The sequence below is a fragment of the Condylostylus longicornis genome, unplaced genomic scaffold, assembly GCF_029603195.1.
Source record: "Condylostylus longicornis isolate FDR11 unplaced genomic scaffold, ASM2960319v2 ptg000037l, whole genome shotgun sequence".
In the NCBI taxonomy this organism is placed as follows: Eukaryota; Metazoa; Arthropoda; class Insecta; order Diptera; family Dolichopodidae; genus Condylostylus; species Condylostylus longicornis.
In genome coordinates, this window is record NW_026578006.1 from 1,418,771 (window position 1) to 1,431,037 (window position 12,267).

The 12,267-nt window shown below is 27.6% G+C and overlaps 1 protein-coding gene across 2 annotated transcripts in view; it reads right to left on the bottom strand.

Annotated features, from left to right (window-relative positions):
• Window positions 1–12,267, bottom strand: part of LOC129608886 (neuronal acetylcholine receptor subunit alpha-7-like) — a 149,576-nt gene that overhangs the window by 91,306 nt on the left and 46,003 nt on the right. For both annotated transcript variants that reach the window (XM_055520656.1, XM_055520655.1), the window contains exon 6: window positions 9,740–9,826. In XM_055520656.1, the coding sequence (XP_055376631.1) occupies window positions 9,740–9,826 (87 nt within the window). The remainder of the gene's footprint in view (window positions 1–9,739; window positions 9,827–12,267) is intronic.

A 12,267-nucleotide genomic window follows, 5' to 3' on the forward strand; every position in this document is an offset into this window, starting at 1 on the left:
GTGCAAATTTTTAAAAATTTTTTGATTTTTTGCCAAGGTCGCGCAAGATTTCAAAAAATTTGAAAAAATTTTTGATTTTTTGAGGTTTTGCCAAGGTCGTGCAAAATTTTAAAAAATTTTCAAAAAATTTTTGTTTTTTTGCCAAAGTAGGGGGTCGTGCAAAATTTCAAAAAATTTTAAATTTTTTGCCAAGGTAGGGGGACATGCAAAATTTTAAAAAATTTTTATTTTTTTGCCAAGGTAGGGGGTCGTGCAAAATTTTAAGAAATTTTCAATTTTTTGTCAAGGTAGGGCGTCGTGCAAAATTTTAAAAAATTTTTATTTTTTTGCCAAGGTAGGGGGTCGTGCAAAATTTTAAGAAATTTTCAATTTTGTGTCAAGGTAGGGCGTCGTGCAAAATTTTAAAAAATTTTCAATTTTTTGCCAAGGTAGGGGGTCGTGCAAAATTTTGAAAAATTTTCAATTTTTGGACACGGTAGGGGCTCGTGCAAAGTTTTAAAAAATTTTAAATTTTTTGCCAAGGTAGGGGGTCGTTCAAAATTTTAAAAAATTTTCAATTTTTGCCAAGGTAGGGGGTCGTGCAAAATTTTAAAAAATTTTCAATTTTTTGCCAAGGTAGGGGGTCGTGCAAAATTTTAAAAAATTTTCAATTTTTTGCCAAGGTAGGGGGTCGTGCAAAATTTTTAAAAATTTTAAATTTTTTAAAATTTTAAATTTTTTGCCAAGGTAGGGGGTCGTGCAAAATTTTAAGAAATTTTCAATTTTGTGTCAAGGTAGGGCGTCGTGCAAAATTTTAAAAAATTTTCAATTTTTTGCCAAGGTAGGGGGTCGTGCAAAATTTTAAAAAATTTTCAATTAAATTTTTTGCCAAGGTAGGGGGTCGTGCAAAATTTTAAAAAATTTTGAATTTTTTGCCAAGGTAGGGGGTCGTGCAAAATTTTAAAAAATTTTTAATTTTTTGCCAAGGTAGGGGGTCGTGAAAAATTTCAAAAATTTTTTATTTTTTACCAAGGTAGGGGGTCGTGCAAATTTTTAAAAATTTTTTGATTTTTAGCCAAGGTCGAGCAAGATTTCAAAAAATTTTAAAAAATTTTTGATTTTTTGAGGTTTTGCCAAGGTCGTGCAAAATTTTAAAAAATTTTCAATTTTTGGACACGGTAGGGGGTCGTGCAAAATTTTTAAAAATTTTAAATTTTTTGCCAAGGTAGGGGGTGGTGCAACATTTTAAAAAATTTTCAATTTTTTGCCAAGGTAGGGGGTCGTGCAAAATTTTTAAAAATTTTAAATTTTTTGCCAAGGTAGGGGGTCGTGCAAAATTTTAAAAAATTTTTAATTTTTGGTCAAGGTAGGGGGTCGTGAAAAATTTCAAAAATTTTTTAATTTTTTACCGTGCAAATTTTTAAAAATTTTTTGATTTTTTGCCAAGGTAGGGGGTCGTGCAAAATTTTTAAAAATTTTAAATTTTTTAAAATTTTAAATTTTTTGCCAAGGTAGGGGGTCGTGCAAAATTTTAAGAAATTTTCAATTTTTTGTCAAGGTAGGGCGTCGTGCAAAATTTTAAAAAATTTTCAATTTTTTGCCAAGGTAGGGGGTCGTGCAAAATTTTGAAAAATTTTCAATTTTTGGACACGGTAGGGGCTCGTGCAAAATTTTAAAAAATTTTAAATTTTTTGCCAAGGTAGGGGGTCGTTCAAAATTTTAAAAAATTTTCAATTTTTGCCAAGGTAGGGGGCCGTGCAAAATTTTAAAAAATTTTCAATTTTTTGCCAAGGTAGGGGGTCGTGCAAAATTTTAAAAAATTTTCAATTTTTTGCCAAGGTAGGGGGTCGTGCAAAATTTTTAAAAATTTTAAATTTTTTAAAATTTTAAATTTTTTGCCAAGGTAGGGGGTCGTGCAAAATTTTAAGAAATTTTCAATTTTGTGTCAAGGTAGGGCGTCGTGCAAAATTTTAAAAAATTTTCAATTTTTTGCCAAGGTAGGGGGTCGTGCAAAATTTTAAAAAATTTTCAATTAAATTTTTTGCCAAGGTAGGGGGTCGTTCAAAATTTTAAAAAATTTTCAATTTTTGGACACGGTAGGGGGTCGTGCAAAATTTTAAAAAATTTTCAATTTTTTGCCAAGGTAGGGGGTCGTGCAAAATTTTAAAAAATTTTCAATTTTTTGCCAAGGTAGGGGGTCGTGCAAAATTTTAAAAAATTTTCAATTTTTTGCCAAGGTATGGGGTCGTGCAAAATTTTAAAAAATTTTCAATTTTTTGTCAAGGTAGGGGGTCGTGCAAAATTTTTAAAAATTTTAAATTTTTTGCCAAGGTAGGGGGTCGTGCAAAATTTTAAGAAATTTTCAATTTTGTGTCAAGGTAGGGCGTCGTGCAAAATTTTAAAAAATTTTCAATTTTTTGCCAAGGTAGGGCGTCGTGCAAAATTTTAAAAAATTTTCAATTTTGTGCCAAGGTAGGGGGTCGTGCAAAATTTTAAAAAATTTTCAATTAAATTTTTTGCCAAGGTAGGGGGTCGTGCAAAATTTTAAAAAATTTTGAATTTTTTGCCAAGGTAGGGGGTCGTGCAAAATTTTAAAAAATTTTCAATTTTTTGTCAAGGTAGGGGGTCGTGCAAAATTTTTAAAAATTTTAAATTTTTTGCCAAGGTAGGGGGGTCGTGCAAAATTTTAAGAAATTTTCAATTTTGTGTCAAGGTAGGGCGTCGTGCAAAATTTTAAAAAATTTTCAATTTTTTGCCAAGGTAGGGGGTCGTGCAAAATTTTGAAAAATTTTCAATTTTTTGCCAAGGTAGGGGGTCGTGCAAAATTTTAAAAAATTTTCAATTTTTGGACACGGTAGGGGGTCGTGCAAAATTTTAAAAAATTTTCAATTTTTTGCCAAGGTAGGGGGTCGTGCAAAATTTTAAAAAATTTTCAATTTTTGGACAAATTTTCAATTTTTGGACAAGGTAGGGGTTCGTGCAAAATTGTAAAAAATTTTCAATTTTTTGCCAAGGTAGGGGGTCGTGCAAAATTTTAAGAAATTTTCAATTTTGTGTCAAGGTAGGGCGTCGTGCAAAATTTTAAAAAATTTTCAATTTTTTGCCAAGGTAGGGCGTCGTGCAAAATTTTAAAAAATTTTCAATTTTGTGCCAAGGTAGGGGGTCGTGCAAAATTTTAAAAAATTTTGAATTTTTTGCCAAGGTAGGGGGTCGTGCAAAATTTTAAAAAATTTTGAATTTTTTGCCAAGGTAGGGGGTCGTGCAAAATTTTAAAAAATTTTCAATTTTTTGTCAAGGTAGGGGGTCGTGCAAAATTTTTAAAAATTTTAAATTTTTTGCCAAGGTAGGGGGTCGTGCAAAATTTTAAGAAATTTTCAATTTTGTGTCAAGGTAGGGCGTCGTGCAAAATTTTAAAAAATTTTCAATTTTTTGCCAAGGTAGGGGGTCGTGCAAAATTTTGAAAAATTTTCAATTTTTTGCCAAGGTAGGGGGTCGTGCAAAATTTTAAAAAATTTTCAATTTTTGGACACGGTAGGGGGTCGTGCAAAATTTTAAAAAATTTTCAATTTTTTGCCAAGGTAGGGGGTCGTGAAAAATTTCAAAAATTTTTTATTTTTTACCAAGGTAGGGGGTCGTGCAAATTTTTAAAAATTTTTTAATTTTTAGCCAAGGTCGAGCAAGATTTCAAAAAATTTTAAAAACTTTTTGATTTTTTGAGGTTTTGCCAAGGTCGTGCAAAATTTTAAAAAATTTTCAATTTTTGGACACGGTAGGGGGTCGTGCAAAATTTTAAAAAATTTTCAATTTTTTGCCAAGGTAGGGGGTCGTGCAAAATTTTAAAAAATTTTCAATTTTTTGCCAAGGTAGGGGGTCGTGCAAAATTTTAAAAAATTTTCAATTTTTTGCCAAGGTAGGGGGTCGTGCAAAATTTTAAAAAATTTTTAATTTTTGGTCAAGGTAGGGGGTCGTGAAAAATTTCAAAAATTTTTTAATTTTTTACCGTGCAAATTTTTAAAAATTTTTTGATTTTTTGCCAAGGTCGCGCAAGATTTGAAAAAATTTTTGATTTTTTGAGGTTTTGCCAAGGTCGTGCAAAATTTTGAAAAATTTTCAATTTTTGGACACGGTAGGGGGTCGTGCAAAATTTTAAAAAATTTTCAATTTTTTGCCAAGGTAGGGGGTCGTGAAAAATTTCAAAAATTTTTTAATTTTTTACCGTGCAAATTTTTAAAAATTTTTTGATTTTTTGCCAAGGTCGCGCAAGATTTCAAAAAATTTGAAAAAATTTTTGATTTTTTGAGGTTTTGCCAAGGTCGTGCAAAATTTTAAAAAATTTTCAATTTTTTGCCAAGGTAGGGGGTCGTGCAAAATTTTAAAAATTTTTTAGGTGGCAAATGACAAGGTAGGGGGTCGTGCAAAATTTTTAAAAATTTTAAATTTTTTGCCAAGGTAGGGGGTGGTGCAACATTTTAAAAAATTTTCAATTTTGTGTCAAGGTAGGGGGTCGTGCAAAATTTTAAAAATTTTTTAGGTGGCAAATGACAAGGTAGGGGGTCGTGCAAAATTTTAAAAATTTTTTAGGTGGCAAATGACAAGGTAGGGGGTCGTGCAAAATTTTTAAAAATTTTAAATTTTTTGCCAAGGTAGGGGGTCGTGCAAAATTTTAAGAAATTTTCAATTTTGTGTCAAGGTAGGGCGTCGTGCAAAATTTTAAAAAATTTTCAATTTTTTGCCAAGGTAGGGGGTCGTGCAAAATTTTGAAAAATTTTCAATTTTTTGCCAAGGTAGGGGGTCGTGCAAAATTTTAAGAAATTTTCAATTTTGTGTCAAGGTAGGGCGTCGTGCAAAATTTTAAAAATTTTTTAATTTTTGGTCAAGGTAGGGGGTCGTGAAAAATTTTAAAAATTTTTTAATTTTTTACCGTGCAAATTTTTAAAAATTTTTTGATTTTTTGCCAAGGTCGCGCAAGATTTCAAAAAATTTGAAAAAATTTTTGATTTTTTGAGGTTTTGCCAAGGTCGTGCAAAATTTTAAAAAATTTTCAATTTTTTGCCAAGGTAGGGGGTCGTGCAAAATTTTAAAAATTTTTTAGGTGGCAAATGACAAGGTAGGGGGTCGTGCAAAATTTTTAAAAATTTTAAATTTTTTGCCAAGGTAGGGGGTGGTGCAACATTTTAAAAAATTTTCAATTTTGTGTCAAGGTAGGGGGTCGTGCAAAATTTTAAAAATTTTTTAGGTGGCAAATGACAAGGTAGGGGGTCGTGCAAAATTTTAAAAAATTTTTAATTTTTGGTCAAGGTAGGGGGTCGTGAAAAATTTCAAAAATTTTTTAATTTTTTGCCAAGGTAGGGGGTCGTGCAAAATTTTAAGAAATTTTCAATTTTGTGTCAAGGTAGGGCGTCGTGCAAAATTTTAAAAAATTTTCAATTTTTTGCCAAGGTAGGGGGTCGTGCAAAATTTTGAAAAATTTTCAATTTTTTGCCAAGGTAGGGGGTCGTGCAAAATTTTAAGAAATTTTCAATTTTGTGTCAAGGTAGGGCGTCGTGCAAAATTTTAAAAATTTTTTAATTTTTGGTCAAGGTAGGGGGTCGTGAAAAATTTTAAAAATTTTTTAATTTTTTACCGTGCAAATTTTTAAAAATTTTTTGATTTTTTGCCAAGGTCGCGCAAGATTTCAAAAAATTTGAAAAAATTTTTGATTTTTTGAGGTTTTGCCAAGGTCGTGCAAAATTTTGAAAAATTTTCAATTTTTGGACACGGTAGGGGGTCGTGCAAAATTTTAAAAAATTTTCAATTTTTTGCCAAGGTAGGGGGTCGTGCAAAATTTTAAAAATTTTTTAATTTTTGGTCAAGGTAGGGGGTCGTGAAAAATTTTAAAAATTTTTTAATTTTTTACCGTGCAAATTTTTAAAAATTTTTTGATTTTTTGCCAAGGTCGCGCAAGATTTCAAAAAATTTGAAAAAATTTTTGATTTTTTGAGGTTTTGCCAAGGTCGTGCAAAATTTTAAAAAATTTTCAATTTTTTGCCAAGGTAGGGGGTCGTGCAAAATTTTAAAAATTTTTTAGGTGGCAAATGACAAGGTAGGGGGTCGTGCAAAATTTTTAAAAATTTTAAATTTTTTGCCAAGGTAGGGGGTCGTGCAAAATTTTAAGAAATTTTCAATTTTGTGTCAAGGTAGGGCGTCGTGCAAAATTTTAAAAAATTTTCAATTTTTTGCCAAGGTAGGGGGTCGTGCAAAATTTTGAAAAATTTTCAATTTTTTGCCAAGGTAGGGGGTCGTGCAAAATTTTAAAAAATTTTCAATTTTTGGACACGGTAGGGGGTCGTGCAAAATTTTAAAAAATTTTCAATTTTTTGCCAAGGTAGGGGGTCGTGCAAAATTTTAAAAAATTTTCAATTTTTGGACAAATTTTCAATTTTTGGACAAGGTAGGGGTTCGTGCAAAATTGTAAAAAATTTTCAATTTTTTGCCAAGGTAGGGGGTCATGCAAAATTTTAAAAATTTTTTAGGTGGCAAATGACAAGGTAGGGGGTCGTGCAAAATTTTAAAAAATTTTTAATTTTTGGTCAAGGTAGGGGGTCGTGAAAAATTTCAAAAATTTTTTATTTTTTACCAAGGTAGGGGGTCGTGCAAATTTTTAAAAATTTTTTAATTTTTAGCCAAGGTCGAGCAAGATTTCAAAAAATTTTAAAAACTTTTTGATTTTTTGAGGTTTTGCCAAGGTCGTGCAAAATTTTAAAAAATTTTCAATTTTTGGACACGGTAGGGGGTCGTGCAAAATTTTAAAAAATTTTCAATTTTTTGCCAAGGTAGGGGGTCGTGCAAAATTTTAAAAAATTTTCAATTTTTTGCCAAGGTAGGGGGTCGTGCAAAATTTTAAAAAATTTTCAATTTTTTGCCAAGGTAGGGGGTCGTGCAAAATTTTAAAAAATTTTTAATTTTTGGTCAAGGTAGGGGGTCGTGAAAAATTTCAAAAATTTTTTAATTTTTTACCGTGCAAATTTTTAAAAATTTTTTGATTTTTTGCCAAGGTCGCGCAAGATTTCAAAAAATTTGAAAAAATTTTTGATTTTTTGAGGTTTTGCCAAGGTCGTGCAAAATTTTGAAAAATTTTCAATTTTTGGACACGGTAGGGGGTCGTGCAAAATTTTAAAAAATTTTCAATTTTTTGCCAAGGTAGGGAGTCGTGCAAAATTTTAAAAATTTTTTAATTTTTGGTCAAGGTAGGGGGTCGTGAAAAATTTTAAAAATTTTTTAATTTTTTACCGTGCAAATTTTTAAAAATTTTTTGATTTTTTGCCAAGGTCGCGCAAGATTTCAAAAAATTTGAAAAAATTTTTGATTTTTTGAGGTTTTGCCAAGGTCGTGCAAAATTTTAAAAAATTTTCAATTTTTTGCCAAGGTAGGGGGTCGTGCAAAATTTTAAAAATTTTTTAGGTGGCAAATGACAAGGTAGGGGGTCGTGCAAAATTTTTAAAAATTTTAAATTTTTTGCCAAGGTAGGGGGTGGTGCAACATTTTAAAAAATTTTCAATTTTTTGCCAAGGTAGGGGGTCGTGCAAAATTTTAAAAAATTTTCAATTTTTTGCCAAGGTAGGGGGTCGTGCAAAATTTTAAAAAATTTTTAATTTTTGGTCAAGGTAGGGGGTCGTGAAAAATTTCAAAAATTTTTTAATTTTTTACCGTGCAAATTTTTAAAAATTTTTTGATTTTTTGCCAAGGTCGCGCAAGATTTCAAAAAATTTGAAAAAATTTTTGATTTTTTGAGGTTTTGCCAAGGTCGTGCAAAATTTTGAAAAATTTTCAATTTTTGGACACGGTAGGGGGTCGTGCAAAATTTTAAAAAATTTTCAATTTTTTGCCAAGGTAGGGGGTCGTGCAAAATTTTAAAAAATTTTCAATTTTTTGCCGACGTAGAGGGTCGTGCAAAATTTTAAAAAATTTTCAATTTTTTGCCAAGGTAGGGGGTCGTGCAAAATTTCAAAAAATTTTTAATTTTTTGCCAAGGTAGGGGGTCTTGCAAAATTTCAAATAACTTTAAAAGGAGGCGGAAATTTTGAAGAAGGAGGGAAACGCAAAAATTGTGTAATAAAGATAAAATATTTTCTGTTCATTAGCTGCCTGAAATTAATAAATGCAAACTCTTTTCGATAATAATTCATTTATTTTAAAAGACACTATGGCAAGAAAACTGTTTCCTTACGCATTAAATTATTAGAATTTTCTAATCAAAGGATCCTATTGATGATAAAGAAAAACGATTTTTCTTCAATAAATGATTTTCTTTACCATTAGAAAAGATTTTTTATAATTCGAACTTTCAAGGTGAAAATCTTAACTTATTGAACCGAAACATTGAATTTTTGAATAGAACCTGTTATATACAACCAAAAAAAAATTTTCAAAAAGCAAAAAATATGAGGGATTTCTCTTCTTTAACAGATATAATGAAAAAAAAAATTGATGAAATTTAAAATCAAAAAAAATCAAGAACGCATATGAAACAAAATTGTAAAAGGTAGTCGAAGGAAAACCGTTTTTATATTTATTAAACTAAAAAATTCATTCTAATTTTAAATCTACTGCTCTACTAGATATTCTAGAAAATATTTTATAGATAAAATTTTATTATTCTTGTCAAAAATCAACAAAATTAACCCAATTTTTTTTTTTATTTTTATTTTGAAAAGTATGCTGAAAACTTAATTTAAAATTTATGTTAAATCAAGCAAATTCTTAATTTAAAAAAATTTTTTGGAAAAAAAAACTGGGTCGTCAAAAAAACTAAAATGAAAAATTGAAAACTGAAAAAATAAAAATTTTAAAATGAAATATTTTTTTACTCTCTCGTATATGTACGTATGTGCATATATGTATGTGATATAATATTAGAATGCAGAAATAATTTGATCTAAAACTAAATCACATTTTAAGTGCCTAATATATTGAAAGAAAATTATTTTGAATTATTAATTTTGTGGTAATGGTAAAATAAAAGTATTGCCATTGCTTTAAAAAAAAATTTGTTGAAATTTTTCATTTTATTTTTTTGTTGTTTTTCTTTTAAAAAATTAAAATTTTATTATTAGACATTTATTTTAATAAAAAATTGGTTACGAAGTAGGTCATTACTGATGTACATAATTAGGAAGAAAACAAATTTTGTTGTAATATCCGAAATATGGAAAAAAAGTATTATTAGAAAATTATTTGGAAAACTGTAAATGACGAATGCAATTGTATATGGACTACAGTTTTATGAAAAAATTTTGTGAAATTTTATGAGAATTCTGTTTCATTCTTACTGTTCCCAATTATGTGATTTGTTGTTTTGAATAAAATAAATATTGGAATAATTTTTTATATATTGTAAAATTTATAGAGGGAGTCATATGCGTTTTGCCAATACCGCATCGGATTTCCCGCATGCCAAAATTTTAAAATGATGAACGTTTTTAATTTTCAGAAAATTTATTTACTCAGTTATGAATTGAAATTTTAAATAAAAATGTGCTATAGTGATTCATCTACTAAGTATAGAACTGAGTCAGAGGAAAAAATTGGAACTATTGAAAGAGAGAATTTAAGAAAGACAAAATTTCAATTTGATTAATACAAAAATAGCATTGATGTAAGTTTTCGCCATGCAAATAAATATTCTTCATTTTACATTATTATTCAAAATAATTATATTACAAACCTTATACATATTATTATTTAGCTGTGTTATAAATAAAAATTCATTTAAAATTATTACCTAAAAGCGGAACAGCATCAGATGTTGCTGGCATTGTTTCTGCCACCATATTAAGGAAGACAGTAAGTGAGAGAAGTATTGTCACACCTGAAATATTATGAAAATATAGTAACATTAATATAAATATATTAAATAATAAAATAATTAGATTTCAAGTTATGAACAAAAAATTAATAATTTATTAGTGTAGTTCTAGTAGCGAATAAATTCTAATACGTATGTTCATAGAATAAGTAGAAAATAAGTATTTGCAGTAAGAAGAAATTGAACATTTCTCTTAATATAACCAATAATCGCAGTAGCTAAGAGCTTATAATTGCCAAAATTTATTTCCTGGCGAAATTTATTCGATAAATGCTGATAAATAAGCAAAGATGCTTACATTTGTCTTAATTTCAGTTTAATTTTAATTTAAATCACCATAATGGTTCCGGATTACACATTTATGGTTTTGGAACTCTTAAATTTTTAAGAGATGATTGTTAGTATAAGATTTCTTTCACTTCTAGCAATATTGTAATTTAGTCCCAGTTCAGGGATGTCAGAATTGAATGTCGGAATCAATGTTCAATAAGAAATTATAACGTCATTTATTGTTTTATCTCACTAATCCTATTATAATTTTTGACTTGATAAGTTGTTATTTTTCCTGACATTTTTTAATTCTAAAAAAATCTGAAAAATTAATTTCACCCATCATTGTGTTACTTGTTTTTTTTCTTTATTTATTATATTTTTGTTTTTTTGCATATTTTTAGGATCTGTAAAATAAATATTGCAATTTTCATAGCTATAACATTTATTTTACTCTCCCAGCTCCTAACTGTGCTTCTAACTCATATTATATAAATGAAAAATGATTATTATAAACAATATGTTTGAACCAAAATCTTTTCAAAATTTATATTTAGATTTAATAAAAATAAAAAATAACAAAAAAAAACAAACGAAAGAACACACAAAAATAATGATAAATAGTTTTAAATTATTTAATTTTTTGACATTTTATACAAACAGACACAACAAAAAGTTTATCATAAACTCTGACTGACTGACTGACTGACTATATTGTTGTTTGTTTGTTTGTCATATAATGAAATTTTCTTTATTATATTAAAATGGAGAATTTTTGCATTATTATGTAAGATATTTTTAAGTTCTTTATAAAATATTTTAAGTAAATTTTTGTGCTTTATTAAATTGAAAATATCATTATTGTTGTATGTTAAGAGACACATTTAACATGGGCGTGTACAATTCTCTTATCTTTTTTTTTTTGTATTTTAAAAGAACAAAAGAGAAAAAAAAAATGAAGTTTTATGTAAAGTCAGTGAAATAAAAAGGACATTCCTTTTGTTTGATTATTATTTTTTTTTTTTGATTTTCTTCAACAAAACAGAAAACCATTTGAAAATTTATGAAATAAAGAAAGAAAAAAAAAAGGTCAACAGAGGGTAGGAGAGTTTCCTTAATAAATTGCTATCATATTCTTATATAAGAAAAAAAATATGGTTTGGACTAGGATGAATTTGTGTCCTAGAATTTTTTTTCTTTCTTTTTTTTTTTTTGATTTTAATGATATTTATGTATAAAATGTTTATAATAATATGTTTCTTCATGTAAAGAAAATTAATGATTTAAAGAAATGAAGCGTGTTGTCAAAACATTTGTTGTCTTCATTTTTCTATTCTATTTTTTATTATTATTTTTTTTTTCTTATCTAAACAAAATTTAGAAAAGTTAACAAGAAAAAAAAAATTATTGCATAAATTTAGGAGAATTCTGTGAAATGAAAAGTGTGTTTAAGATAAATTGTAAGATACTTTTGTCTATAAATTTTATCTAATATTAAATAAAAAAGAAAAAGAGGGAAGATACATAGAGAGAGATAGAGAGAGATAGAAATTATAGGTGCATTCTATAAGCATGATATAAGTATTAAAAGTAAAGAGAAAGAGAGAAAGAGAGATTGAAAATAAAATAAATGTTGTCATTATAAAAAAAAATTATATAATATTTTCTTTTCTCTTTTTTTCATATTATTTTTTGTTTATTGCTTTTCTTCTATATATATTGTTTTACTGTTTCGGTCATTGCCCTCTTTTCATAATAATCTCTAATAGCCAGTTTATATTTATATTATTAGTTATAAAAGGCAAAATTTTTGTATTTATTTCATACTCTTTTCTATTAACACCTACAGAGTAAGAGTAAACCCATAATATTATATAAATAACGATATGAAATAAAGACAAAAATTTCTCTTCAAATATCCTTAAAAAATTTCTGCTATGATATGAAAATAATGAGAAAATTTTTGTTTTCATAAATTTAAAGAAAAAATTATAAGATATTATAAAATACATCTATAAATATTTATATGTATGTATTTCATAATTTATATACAGAGTGTCTTAACAAGAATCTACTGAGAAAGGATCATTGAATGTATAGAATGAGGAACAAACTAATATAATAGAGACTTTTCTTATGACACGATATCTAGTTTTCAGACATCAAAATGAAGG